At 58.0% G+C, this 13,338-nt stretch overlaps 2 protein-coding genes and 1 pseudogene across 2 annotated transcripts; all 3 read right to left on the bottom strand.

The window, feature by feature from the left end:
- Window positions 1-1,621: 1,621 nt before the first annotated feature.
- Window positions 1,622-2,771, bottom strand: LPMP_110860 (annotated as a pseudogene).
- Window positions 2,772-5,173: 2,402 nt separating this feature from the next.
- LPMP_110850 (hypothetical protein) lies at window positions 5,174-6,646 on the bottom strand (the record flags this gene model as incomplete). Its single annotated transcript, XM_010698631.1, has 1 exon — window positions 5,174-6,646. One exon carries the CDS (start codon window positions 6,644-6,646, stop codon window positions 5,174-5,176), a length of 1,473 nt encoding a protein of 490 aa, XP_010696933.1.
- A 1,998-nt stretch (window positions 6,647-8,644) lies between these two features.
- Window positions 8,645-12,904, bottom strand: LPMP_110840 (hypothetical protein; the record flags this gene model as incomplete). The annotated part of the gene is made up of 1 exon (XM_010698630.1): window positions 8,645-12,904. The coding sequence occupies one exon, from the start codon at window positions 12,902-12,904 to the stop codon at window positions 8,645-8,647; it is 4,260 nt and encodes a 1,419-aa protein (XP_010696932.1).
- Between the last annotated feature and the right edge of the window lie 434 nt (window positions 12,905-13,338).

Genomic DNA, 13,338 nt, shown 5'->3' with positions numbered 1-13,338 from the left:
TCTATGCTCGGTGAAGGGACTTGAACAGCAGCGTGGCGGGGGAAGGGGGCGTGTGTGTGTGTGTGTGTGTGTGTGTGTGTGTGTGTGTGTGTGTGTGCTCCTACGCCTGCGCGGCTTTCTCTATGAGGTGAATCTGACTTGGGCCCCCGTCTGCTTGTGGGTGGTCGCTTGTACGCAAAGTCCAACAAGGCGATATGTGTCCGCCCTCCTCTTAGCGTAAGCGCGGCGTGCGTGTAGTGCAGTTATGCTGGCGTAATCAGCGCGAAGACAAGTACAGCGACTGAGACGCTGAGAAAGGTAAAAGACACGTGAGATGAAAGGGAGGCAGTGTTGAAAGTCTCGTTCTATAGGCGTGATATCGTAAAGCCACTTGACTCCCTCGGCATACCACTGGCCCGTGGGATCCCCTCTTGGGCTAGTAATGCTGTGTGGTACGCCGCGGAGGGAATCAGTGGGGAGGGGGGGAGTCGCATGAGCTACAGCTGAATGGAAATAAACACATGCAGTGAGCAACACAGCGATCCACCACCTTGCAGAGACGGATGGGCAACACATGAAAAGCGCCTTGGTCCATTCCCCCTCTCTTCACTTCCTCAAATGCACTTTCTTCTTCGCCCCCTTTTTAGCGGTAACGCGAAGGGGTTCGGGTGTGCAGGGGATACGTGCGAAACAATCCTCCGGCTTGCAAGACGTGGGTGAAGGAGAACGTCGCTGTCTCGGTTACCTGCGTAGACGCGCGTGCGAGGGACTGCAGGTGCACGCTTCGTCCCCCCCCCCCCCTACACTTCTTGTTCTTCCCCAGGAATCGCTCTTGCCTATCAGGAGGCACCTTCAGGCTCCCCCACCGCACAAGGCTAAACTCACCGACACGCACACTTTTTATGAGTAGACACGTGTGTGGGAGTAAGACAAAGGGAGGTGAAAGGCCGTGATGACAGGTGGAGAGGCGGCAGTCTATTCTGGAAGTGGGGGGATGGAAAGTCAAGAAAACGACGGCCATCACTAGTACAAAAAAAAAAAGAGCGAGAGAGCGACATAGCCGGTTTGAGCCCCCAAAGAACCCAAGGAGCACACCGCACACATAACCTACACGGGCCGCTACAAACGTGTGGCGAGCACTGCACGGAAGCCACGAAGAAAACACGCAAACGAAAATGACAAGAAGAGCTGACGACGACGACGACGGTGGCGACAGCAGTGAGCCCGCACAAGAGAGAGGTATATGTACACATATATCTGCAGAAACTCATCAAGAGAATAAATACGCCAGGAGGACCGCGCATGGCACACGTGGCACCTATAGAGTCACGAAACAGACACAACACCCACACGCTAAACACAACCAGAGAGCCCCGCTTCTCGCTGTTACACACGCACGCCTACACAATTTCCCATCCACAGCTGCGAGACACCTTTTTCGTTCGCATTGAGAGCACAGCAGGGCGCGATCAGTCCTCAAGAGCGGAGCTGTAAAACATGGGGAAGGTCAAACAGTGGAAAAGGGAAAGACAGTGGCAAAGACGATCGCAACGGCGGTCGTGGTGCCGCTTCTGCTAGTACTGCTGGTCCACCATACCCACAGGCACCTTCCTAGCATCCTTTTTCGGTCGATGGCTTTCTTTCACGGCGCCGTTTCACAGAAATTTGTGGCGGCACGCAGCACGAGGCGCTCGGCCTCGGACGCGTCACCTCGCCACTCTGCGGCCGGGGTACCAAGGAAGCCGAGATGACCGCCAACGGGGTAGCACACGTACACGGTGTACAGGTTTTTGTCGACCAGCGCGCGCCACGATGCATCCGGGACAAAGTCACCGGCCACGAAGTCGTTTCGATTCCCAACGCAGAGGATCGGCGTATGGCAGCGTGGCAGCCAGACTAACGGCTGTGCCGCGACGTAGTACGCCTGCGGACTGTTGAAGCCGTTGTGGCTGGCGCTGATGTAGGTGTCGAAGGCTCGAATGGAGGAGATGTGATCGATCGCCAGGTTCGGGCCCTCGAAAAGAAGCCTTCTGTCCACGCCCGGTAACTTCGCCAGCATTTTGCGATTGTGCTTCACGTGCTTTTGCAGCCCGGTGCCAAACGCCTTCTCGTAGAGTCGCCGGTACAGCGGTGTCGCCGACATGCGGTCGGCTTCGATCAGGTCGTACGGGGGCGTCACTGTCACAAAGGCACACACAGAGAGAGAGGGAGGGAGGGAGGGAGGGGTGTGTCCGGCGCCACGCTGTTCGCCGGTAGGCTCGACCGTCGCTCTTTTTCTGCGGCTGACATGCCCTGCTCGCCGAGGTGCTTTGATTAACGTTACGCCGCCGCGCGAGAAGCCGACCGCGATGAGGGGGACGGGCTGCGGGGTGCCCGAGGCGCTCCTGGACCTGTTTCTGCTGGAGGTAGTGGTGCAGGCAGTGGCGAATGTCTTCGGTAAAAGTGGCGCTGAAGAGCTGCGGCACCTCCAGCGGAGTTGTGCCCATGCCACGGCTGTTGAGCACACACACTGCAAAGCTGGCCTCCACGCACTTGGCGGCAAAGTGACGCACGTAGTTCGTCGTCGAAGCGTTCAGCAGCCGCGGCACAATGAACATGAGACCCTTCGCTTGTGGCGAGCGGCCCTTAGCAGGACCAGTAATCCCGGAGACCGGGGCCGCCGCCGCCGTTGCCGCGGCTGACGACGTTGGAGTAGAGGACAGAAGTGGGTAGAGATAGTCCATGTTGATGTGCTGCCCCTCGTGGCTCTCAACCAGCTCCCGCTCGTACGACACATGTGGGCCGCTGCGCATGGCTGAGAGGATTGTTTGAATGTGTCCATTGTAGAGCGGGGCATGATAGCGAAGCGGTGGCTGACCCGTCAGCGGCAGCCCAAATCGCTTCCGCAGCCGGTAAAGATCTTTCTCATTCACGATGAGGGTAACCTCTCGCTCGTCCGCGGATGTGGCTATGAGTTTCCCACGCGTGAGCTAGCTTACTGCCCACCGCGGCCAGCGCGACAGCACACCGGCCACAAGGCGTGGCAGCAAGAAGAGGAATACGTGCACACCCACGTGCTTCACGGCGAAAGAGACGCGGGCTATGAAGGACATATGGTGGAGTTCGGCAGAAAAGAAAGGCCGAGAAACAGGGCACAGAAGAGGGGGATGCGCGAGCTTCTCTCACTCTCTCTGTGGGTGGCTTGCCCGGCTGCCTCCCAAAAAATGCAGGCGTCTCCTTCCTTGTGTCTTCGCTCTGTCACTGCGCTAGTGCGTTCGCTACTTCCCTCGCAGACGACGGCGCGCTCACGCCAAGGCGAAAAAAAAAAAAAACGAAACAAATAAGTGGGAAAGTATGGGTGAATGAGTAAAGGCGGGAAGAGTGGAAGAGGAGAACGGGGGGGTGTCCGGGAGGGAGAACTCGCTTACGCCGTGCTGTACCTCAGTATCTTCACTACAGGATGCCTTTGATAGGGAATGTGGACACAAGCGGCAGGAGAAAGAGAGCGGAGAGAGAGGGGGGAGTGAAGGAGGAGAGAGAGGGAGAAAAGAGAAGGTAAGAGTGACTGATGTCTGCCTGAGATAGAAAGGAGTAGAAGAGATGCGACTCAACGAGCGCATTTTATTTTACTGCCCTTTACGAAGATAATGTGGAGAGTAGTCCGCTGCGTGTGTCGTGGCACAGCGGCCTTTCTCTCTCTCTCTCTCTCTGGGGGTTGTGTACGCGTGAAAGCGTCCCAGCAGGGAGAGGAAAAAAAAAACTGTAACGTGTTCTTCTCCTCAGTGAGGCACTTCTTGAACTGCGCGCGTGCGCAGCGGGGTCGTTGTACTCCAGGGTTGCCTATGGAAGCCAAAAGAGGTGGAGAGGAGGAGGGGGCAGAAATGATGAGCGAGTGATGCAGCTCTTGAGGCTACGAGGAGCACTGAAGCAACAGCAGCAGTAGCACACGTAGAGGTGCATGCAATGAGGAAAGAGAGATGACGGGCCTTCGCGCAAACACTGCAGTGAGCCACCATGCGGTGTGCTTCCACAAGACTCATCACCACAGCAGCACGCATGGTATGCGCACTACGTCTGCGAGTGCTGTTCTTGATACCCCGCTTGCCCGAGCGTCAGTCGCGCTCCAAGGACGGGAGAAAGTCTGGGCGTAGATACGCGCACCTGTACATAGGCAACAGCGAGGGCTGTGGGGGGGGGGGGGGGGGCACCACAGGTGAGCAAGCAAGAGGGAGGAGAAGGGGCGGGGGCGACTTGTAGGTGTTTGTCCGCGTGCCGGTAATTCACACCATTAACAAACAGGGGGAAAACATCGTTGCGCACTCCTAAATATGCCCAAAGAGGCCACTGCAATACGCAAACAGCGCGGGGGGTAGAGGTGTAGGAGAGATGACCGAGGAGACGAATTCAAAGGAACGGGCTAACCAGGCAAGATGCGGTGGAAAGACGGGAAAATGATGGGCACGGAAGCGGCTATGTTGAGCGTGTGCGTCTGCGTGAAATATGTCTGGATGTGTGACGCGAACAGCACTGAGCCAATAAGTCCATCGAGGTTGCACATACTATAGCACTACCTCTCTACGATCAGCTTCACCATCGCACCCGCACGACGCCGCCCTTCCTTCCCCTTCCACACACACACACACTGCCTCTACCCTCAGTTATCACCCTTCGCTACCGATTGATGCTATCACAACCCTCACACGCCTACAACCAAACACGCAAAGCGGTAGCTGTAGAAGGAGCTAGAGCTTCGGATAGTGGAGCTAAACACAAAACCTTCTCACCGGCACCAGCAAAGACAAGGGAAGAGATCGTTATACCCAGTGGCAGGCAGAGGAAAGGGGAAAAGGCGAGGTGAGACCGGGGAGGGAAGCGAAGGAAAGAAACACCGAGAAGGGAGAGAGACAGCGCGAGAAAGGGAAGGCGGCGATGGCATGCGCTTCACTCTGGAAATAAAAAAAAGAAGCCTCAAGCAGCTACGTAAAAGACCACAAGAGTGTACGGCATAAGCGTCGACGTACACACCCAATGTAGGTGTTCAGCTCCCATCTCTATTGTCGGCTCTCTATGCACACCTCTTCCATTAATGCCCTTTCCACCCACCCTCCTCACTCCGCCGTCATGATGAGACTACAGCGCCATCATCACAGTGACCCAAAACCTCCGCTGGAGATAATCCCACGTGTACTCTCTTTTCGTTCTTCAAAACCACCTCTCACGCGATCTTCTTCGCTGCTTTCGCCTGCGTGTCGGCTGATTCGATGAAGTGAATGAGCGAGTGTAGAACAAAGCGCTCCATCTCGTTCGGCGCTTGCGTCCACTCGCTCCACGGACACCCAAGGAACCCGAGATGACCACCGACGGGCATCTCCACGTACACGAGCCCACCACGGTGCCGATCAATCAGTTGTAGCCAGCGTGGCGTGGGTTGTGGGGGACCACAGATGGGGTCGTTGGCAGCTACGATACAGACCTGTGGTGTGCGAGAGTGGTGGAGACGGAGGAAGCTGCTCGCGGCGGCGTAGTAGGCCTCTGCACCGGGGTACCCAAAGTGCGGTCCTGTGATGAGTTCGTCAAAGTCCTGTAAGGTCCGCAGTCGCTCCACAAACAGCGAGGCGTCATCCATAAAGATTTTCTTGTCAACACCGGGCAAGTGCTGCAGCACGTGCTTGTGTCGCTCATAGTAGGCGTGAGGTCCCTTATGCAGGGCGGAGTTGTACAGAAGTCTCGCCAGCGGCATCCGCAGCGCCGCCGCACTGTCACTCACGTTATGTGGAGAGGTGATGGAATAGACCGCGTCGAAGCCACTAGGAACCTGCGCCTCGCCCTGCTCACTCACGTAGTTGGTCAAGATCAATCCACCGAGCGAGAAGCCGACACCGATGATCGGCACGGCGCCCTTATTGATGTCGTCGGTCTGCAGCGGTGGTATTCGGCGCAGCAGACGTTCCTGCACCTTTTCGCGTGTTAAGTGCGTCTGCATGATGTGGCGCAGGTCCTTCGTGAAGAGCGCGCTAAAAATTTGTGGTCTCTCGAGGGGTGTGTCAGCCACTCCGCGCGCGTTTAGTACGCACACAACCATATTTGATCGCAGCAGCTGCCGTGCCATACGGCGTACATAGAACTCCCTCGAGCTCCCCATCAACCCTGGCAGAATGACGACTAGCGCGCGGACGCACATGATTGCAGCACCACCGCTTGCCGCCGTGGCAGCCGTATCCCCATCTGTCGGAAACCACCAGTCAAGACAGGTGGGATTGCCGTCGTAAGACGGCACAGTCTCGCGTGCCGGGACGCGAAGGTCGAGGAGCGGCCGAAGCGCGCCGAGGATAGTGTGTACGTGGCCATTGTACAGAGGACCGTTGTACCGCCACCATGCTGGCGATGCATCACCGCTCGAACTTGAGGCTGTCTTGTGGTGCAGTACGAGGTTCGACAGCTGAGCTTCTGTGATCCCAAAGCGGTCTCGCAAGCACACGCGCGGCGACAATGAGCTGCTCCCGGTCAAGCCGAGGATGTGCACTCGCCGCTCGTGTTTTGGGTCGTGCGTGAAGAAGCGAATGCCAAGAAGCACCGAGAGAACCTGTAGCGGCCACCGCACACAGACAATCCACAGCCAACGCGGCAAGGCATACAGCAGCACATGGACAGACACGTGAAGACAGGCAAACGCGGCCGTGTACAGCATGCCGAGCGAAAGATGTAAGACGCGTAGAAAATAGCGAACGTCTATCAAAGAGGAGATAGAAGGCAGTGATGTGATGACTGCCTCACCGCCTTATCCAGCCTTCTCCCACTGAGTATAAGGTGGTCGCGAGGATGCGTACGCAGAGAGGCACGCATGGAGGGTGTATACCTGCGTATGAAGGAATAACAAAGATGCGAAGGCCTGACACGAAGTGGAGCAACGATGTAGCGACACGCGTCTGTGCATTCACAACATCAATGGTGTGTACGCGCACCACAGGGAACGAAGTGGGGAGGTTGGAGATTGGAGAGGTGGTGATGGGGGTGTATGTACACACGAAGACGATAGAGGAACAAGAGATGGCCTGTTGTTGCACCCGTGTTACGAGGCCCGCGATGACAAGTGCTACAATAAAGAGAGAGAGAGAGGAGGAGGCAAGGAGGGAAGGAAAGACAGGCGATTCAGTGAAGTAGCGCAACAGCGAATCCGCATCTCTGGTTCTTTTTATTCTCATCTTCAAAGATGAAAAGCCCTACAGAAGTCGGCAGGCAACGAGCGCGGGAGGGAAGAGATCGGCGAGGAGTCGGCAGTGCTGGCCTGGCTATAGTTGACAGCAGCCTCGGCTCTACAGGGAGAGACATACATCGTGTCTTACACGCCTCTCTTCCCGTCTTGTCCCTTCCCTCTTCGGGAAAAGGGAAGGAGTCATTCAGGGAGGGAGACGTAACGAGCACGCGATAACAAACGCTCTTGAAAGGGCACGCGTATGCCTCGTAGTCCTTCACTTTTCCTTTTTAGTCACTCATTTCAAACGAACAAAAGGGGGATCGAATCACACACACACGTACCCACACACACACACACACACACACACACAGAGTGGAGGGAAAGGGGAAGGAGCATTCAGAGAAGAAAGCGCACACGCGTGCATAGAAAACAAAAAGTAAAAGAGGGGGAAGCCATACAAGACAGCAATTTGGGAAGAGGAAAGAGACGCAGTGAGACCCACACACACACACAGAGAGAGAGAGAGACAGAGACAGAGGACGAGCGAGCAAAAGGCTGAAGCACAGACAAGAAGAAAAGGGGCAAATGAGGTGGAGCGAAAGAACAAGACAGCATGCGGAAGTCAACGAGCACAAGAGAGGGAGGGGTAGGGGAGCGAAGGACCGGGGGCAAGACAACCAAGCAGTCACAGGAATCCAACATCAAATTTTTAAAAAACGAGGAACTCGAGGGGGGTGCTTATCAGCGGCGCTCTCCGTTGGAGGGTCAAAGAGGCCACCGCAGAGCGAAAACGGCGATAGCGGAGGGAAAAAGGAGGGGGGACCAAAGACGGTGGCGGGTGTGTATGGGGGGGAGGGGGGAGGGGAGGGTGTCAACGAGAGACGTTACACCAACGTGAAGTGTGTGCGAAGAAGGGCGTGGGAACGGGGGGGTGCCAAGACAAACACACACACACACGCACCGACACAGGCAGGCAGCCAGATACGCATGGCTCTCTGGCTCTCTTCTTGCCCCTCTACAGCGTGTATAGGTGGTGTGTGCATGAAGAGCGAGCGAGAGAGCGAAGGACCCTACTGACGTGCGAAGAAAGTACCACGAAGAAGGCGAAGAACGTGAGCTACTTGGGATTGTGTGCATGTGCCTGCTCGCTCACCGCACCGTCATCCCCATGATATCCGACGCATGACCCCATCCCCCGTGGCATTCTGCTGCTTCATTCCTCATCCCTATTTTTTTTTTTTTGCATTCTTGACTCGGCCCCGCCACCCGCACACATCGTCGCCCACCCCTCTCCCCAAGTGAAGCAACAATCAATCGTTCCTCGTCGCTCGTAACTGAAGACTAGAGCGGCTGAGCGCGCCCTTCTCTTAGGCTGGCATCCGAGTAAGACGAGCGAAAAGGCGGGAAACAAAGAGGAAAATGCAGATCCGTGCGTGTTCCAGAAAGCGCCGACCTCCACACCTCACTAGTGACCATCTCGCTTGCCCCTTGTCAGTTACGCCATTGGAGACCCGTTGAAAAGCTCAAGAGTTCGTTGGGAGTGTGCGACCGTGGCGCCAACAATCCCAAATGCTGCTGCGGATGCGCATGATGCTCTTGTATGTCATGTGTGCTGCCGTGGTTGCCACCACCCATCCCGTAAATACTGCTCGCCACTGGGTTGGACATGGGCGTCGTCGAGAAGGGCGATGGCGAGTGACTTGTCATGTCGTGAGCACTGCCGCTGGAGAAGCCGGAAGGGCCGCTCTGGTAGATCTGAGAGGAGGACCCACCAACCAACCCAGGATGCGCGCCAGCTGTGACAGTAAAGGCGAAGCCGATACCACCGCTGTGACTGTGGCTGTGATTTCCGCTTGTGTTGCCTCCGCCGTTGCCTGACGCCGCCGGTGTCGGGCCACTGCCAATCGCTGCCGTCGGCATGGTCGGCGGCGGCGAGGGACTGAAGGGCTGTGCATTAGCATCCAGAGACGTGTACAGGTTGTTTGGTGTGCTGTGGTTCGCGTTGGCACCACCACCTCCTGTGCTGTGCGGAGTATGGCTGACCGGATTGGTGCTGAAGAGAGACGGAGCGAGGCCGAAGGAGAGCCCGCCGCCGCCGTTACTACCGCTGCCGCTGCTGTCCATGCCGATATTGCCGGAGACTCCGTTGCCGCCTGACAGTGGCATTCCAGGGCTGCCGATTGGCGCACCGACGACTGAGGCAGGGCTGCTACAGCTGCCCACTGCGGCAGACGCGTTGCTTATCACCCCAGGCGAAGACGGCACCATGGGGGACGCCCTCCCCGGGTGCGAAGGCGTGGCGCCGTGCGCACCGCCACTCATCCCGTTTATGTGCGGGTGTCCGCCACCAATTGCGCCAGCACTGGCGCCCGGGCTGGTGCTGCCGCTGCCGCCGGTGCCGGTGCCGTTCCCGAGATTGCTGCTGGTCCCCAAGCCCACATTTGGCTGGGTGGAGAAGACCGGCGTCGCGTTCGCCATACCCCCACCCGGCGACGTGGTCATTGGCGTGCGCACCGAAAAGGGATCCGTGCCGAATGCGCTGAGGCCGGCGGAGCCGCCGGTGAGTGGTAGAATGCCAGGACCGCCACCGGAGCTTGAGCCAAGGAGCGACGACAAGGATTGCCCAGCGGGCAACACCGCTGAGTGTTGTGGCTGCTGCGGCATCGAGGTCGCCATAACCGGAGCAGACTGCAAAAAGCTGCCAAAGTCGTTGATGGCGAGGGTGTCATGGTGCGTCGTCAAGGAAGTGGGCTCCAGCACGCGCTTCAGGGCTGTCCACTGGCTCTGCTCCGCCTTCTTGGCCTCCTTGCGCGCCTGCCGCGCGCGCTTTTCTACAATACGCGCCTCGGCCGCCTTCGTCTCTGCCTCCAGCTTCAACAGCTCCGACTGGCCTGACTCCAGCGAACTTAGCAACGACGACAGCTCTGCCTGGTGCTGCGCCAGCTTCTCTGCCGTCCTCTCGCCCTCCTTCTCATCTTTGCTCTTCTCCTTGTTGAGCTTTGCGATCTGCTGCTGCGCAGCTTGCACGGACTGGCTTAGCTTCTCCACCTCTTTGATCAGTTCAGGGGTGGGCCCCACCTTCGCCAACAGCACCTTGCGCTCCCGGTCCTCTGACCGCTGACGCGCATAGTGAGCCTCGCGGCACTCGTCGTTCAGCAGGTGACGGTAGTCCCACTTCGCTGTCTCCTCGATCGAAGCACGCACGGCTGTCTCGCTGTCGCTGATACGATGCATTGCTGCGTGTAGCTCTGCGTCCGGATCGTCCTTCGAGTCCCCGCCGTCTGTCTTGCCTTCGGTCGACCCGCTAAGGCTCGGTTCCTGATCGTCGCTTGTCTGCTTCACTGGTAGCTTATTGCTTGCGTTCGCTGCCGCAGCCCCGTCCAGCGGGGCCCCGTCCACGCAGCTCAGCTGCAGCGAGAACTGGAACACCAGTCGGTCGTCCGCTTTGTTGTAGGTACGATAGCCGTGCTGCAAAGTCGTCGGTGAGCTGAGCGCGACAGTCAAATCAATGAAGTCCTGTGTGAACCCCACCATCTCGCCTGGTGCCGCCGTCACCTGCTGCTCCATAAAGAGAGCGGAGTTGGCGCGCAGCTCCTCGACGGCGCTTGCCACAGCCGCATCTTTCTCTTCCCCAGCTGTGCCGTTCACACAGACGTTGTTACCACCGCCCTTCTTCCTCTTCTTAGGCTCCGAAGTGCGAAGGAGAACGTGGACGGAGAGCGGGGTCGAGTGGCGGTGCCAAACATGGAACTTGAGTTTGCCCTTGTCATTTATCAACGCAGCGCGCCACTTGATCTTATTGCAACTGAAGCGGTTGCTGAGCAGCCGTTCGCGCAGCATGCGCCCCATGTTGCTTGCGTTATCGATCGTGCATGTGTAGTTGCCCGGTGCGTGCTCGTGCACCTGCAAGCGAGGGATAAAGCTGAGGTGCGCAAAAGACAGCTTCCCTCCCTTCATCGGGTACAGGAATGCCGCCAGCTTCTCGGCAATCAGCTCTGGCATGATGTTGCAGTCGGTGTTGGCCGAGTCCGAGAGGGAGATATGGAGCTCATTGCACGTCTTCTCAAGTAATGGAAGTGGCTTGCAGGTGAAGAAGAGAAGAACACCTACGCCGTTAATGGCGCGGTAGATGTCCTCGGCGTCCGTCTGCACACAACCACCGAGGCAGCGGCTCACCTCCTCCAAGCTCGCAGCCGGCTGCGAAAAAAGTTCCTGACGCAGACGGAAAAGAAGAAGATTGAATTGGCTCTGTGCCTCCTCGCGCGTGTAGCCGAGAAGCAGCGGCGCCTCTTTCTGCTGGCTCCCCAGGTAGCTCCACAACATCGATACCGCCACGGCGGCGGCCTCGGTTAGGCAGTATCCCACTTTGGCACTGCTCAGCTCCAGCTCAGGCGATACCGTCCCAGACGCAGCCGCACCTGCCGGGTCGCCAAGTAAAAGCTCGCGCAGGCTACCAGATGTACTTTCCGACACATCGTCCTCCGCAAGTGCATCTAGGGTGCTGCTGCTGAGCCCGCGCACCTGCTCCACACGCTGCTGCAAGTCTGATAGGTTCGCCACGCCACGGGTTGACATGTCCACTCCACGTGCCACAGCGGCGGCTGCAGTTGTCGTTGTTTCCCCGGATTTAACCGCACTCGCAACGCTACCAGCACCAATTCCGGCACTCTTGGCCGCTCGCTGCTGCAGCATCAACTGGCTGATCAGCTGTGGGCTGAGTACATCGAGGAAGCTTCGAAAGTGATTTGCCAATCCACTCTCAGCATTAGCGCCACCAGCAGAGGTATCTCGCAAGCGGGCCTCGGCATCATCGGTCTTGGCTTCGTGTGCCGCCGCCACTGAACCGCCACCGTTGCTGCGGCCCTTGCTTGTGGCCACCATCATTGCTCGGAACAGCTCCAGTTGTGTGAGGGGATCTGAGCAAGCAGATGGGTCGAAGCCGAGGTCACCGCCACTCCCCACCCCCTTGTCTCCCGCGCCGCCGCTGGTCCTGCGAGCGTACTTACCGATGCTGCGCTGCATCATTTCAAACATATCATCAAAGTTGTGCCTCCGAGCGGCAGCGCAGAACACGTTGTAGTCACCGCTGCTGTCGCGGTGCGCAGCCCGGAAGACGTCATCGGCTGCAGTGCTGCTACCACTCGCTGAGTCCATGTCGCCGTCCTCGCCGTCGTCCAGTGCCTCGATCGTGGCAGAGGCCCCGCCGCCGCCGCTGGAGCTGCACTTTAAGGCGGTGGTGGCGCTCGCTGCCGCTACTGCGCCGGCCGCCGAAGACATAAAGCCACTCTGACGCTGCTGCAGGTTGAACACCTTTGAGAAGCGCTCGAGAGCGCTGGGCGATATTTGCTCGACGCGACGGTTTACGTCAATGCCGCCAAAAAGCGCCGCAGCGGTCTCGCTCGGCGACGCTGCTGCAGTGTCGAGGTGCTCAAAGAGGAGACCACCATTCTGGCCACGCCACAGACCGCCTGGTACGCCGTCGCTGCTGCCATTGCTGCCTCCAGGTGTTTGCTGCAGCAGCTCGCCGAGCTCACTCATCAGTGCCGGAATGCTCGAGCTGACTTCAACACCGATGAGGCGGTCACCAGAGGTGGCGTGCGGTATCGAGTTGAAGGGCAGTGAGGGGGGTGGTGGTGTCGACGGCGTCGCTGCAGGTGAGGCCGAGATGACTGATGCACACGACGACTTGCCAACGTCACCGCCGATGCCGTTGAGTGGCTTGCATTGCTGCTGTTGCTGCTTGCTCGGCATGGTTGCTCAAGACAGTAGTGAGGCGGAAAGACAAGGAAGACGGTGAAGTGACACGGACGCGAGACAAGCAAGAAGAAAAGCGCGAATTTCAATTTCGATCACAAAGGACCGCAAGGACACACAGAAAGAAGGCGGGGTGCTGGTAGTGATGCGAACTCTTGTTTGCCACTCTCCGCGGCCGCTGCAGTCGCTTCTCGAATCCGGTCCTGCGTTCCCTGGCACCCCTTGTGCAACACAATTGTGTGACGCTGCTGCTTAGTTAAGACGTCGGCACAAGGTACCGCAGGCAGACAGGCAGGCAGAGAGAGAGAGAGACCTCGAGGAGGAACAATCGACCGAGCAAGCTGAGGGGAGGGAAAATACGACTCCACCGAATACGCCTGCTGTGCGGAGAGAGAAGAAGAGCAGCGCAACAGACACGAAACAGGAAAAAA

Source organism: Leishmania panamensis, assembly GCF_000755165.1.
Source record: "Leishmania panamensis strain MHOM/PA/94/PSC-1 chromosome 11 sequence".
Classification (NCBI taxonomy): Eukaryota; Euglenozoa; class Kinetoplastea; order Trypanosomatida; family Trypanosomatidae; genus Leishmania; species Leishmania panamensis.
This window is presented reverse-complemented; position numbering and strand designations above follow the sequence as displayed.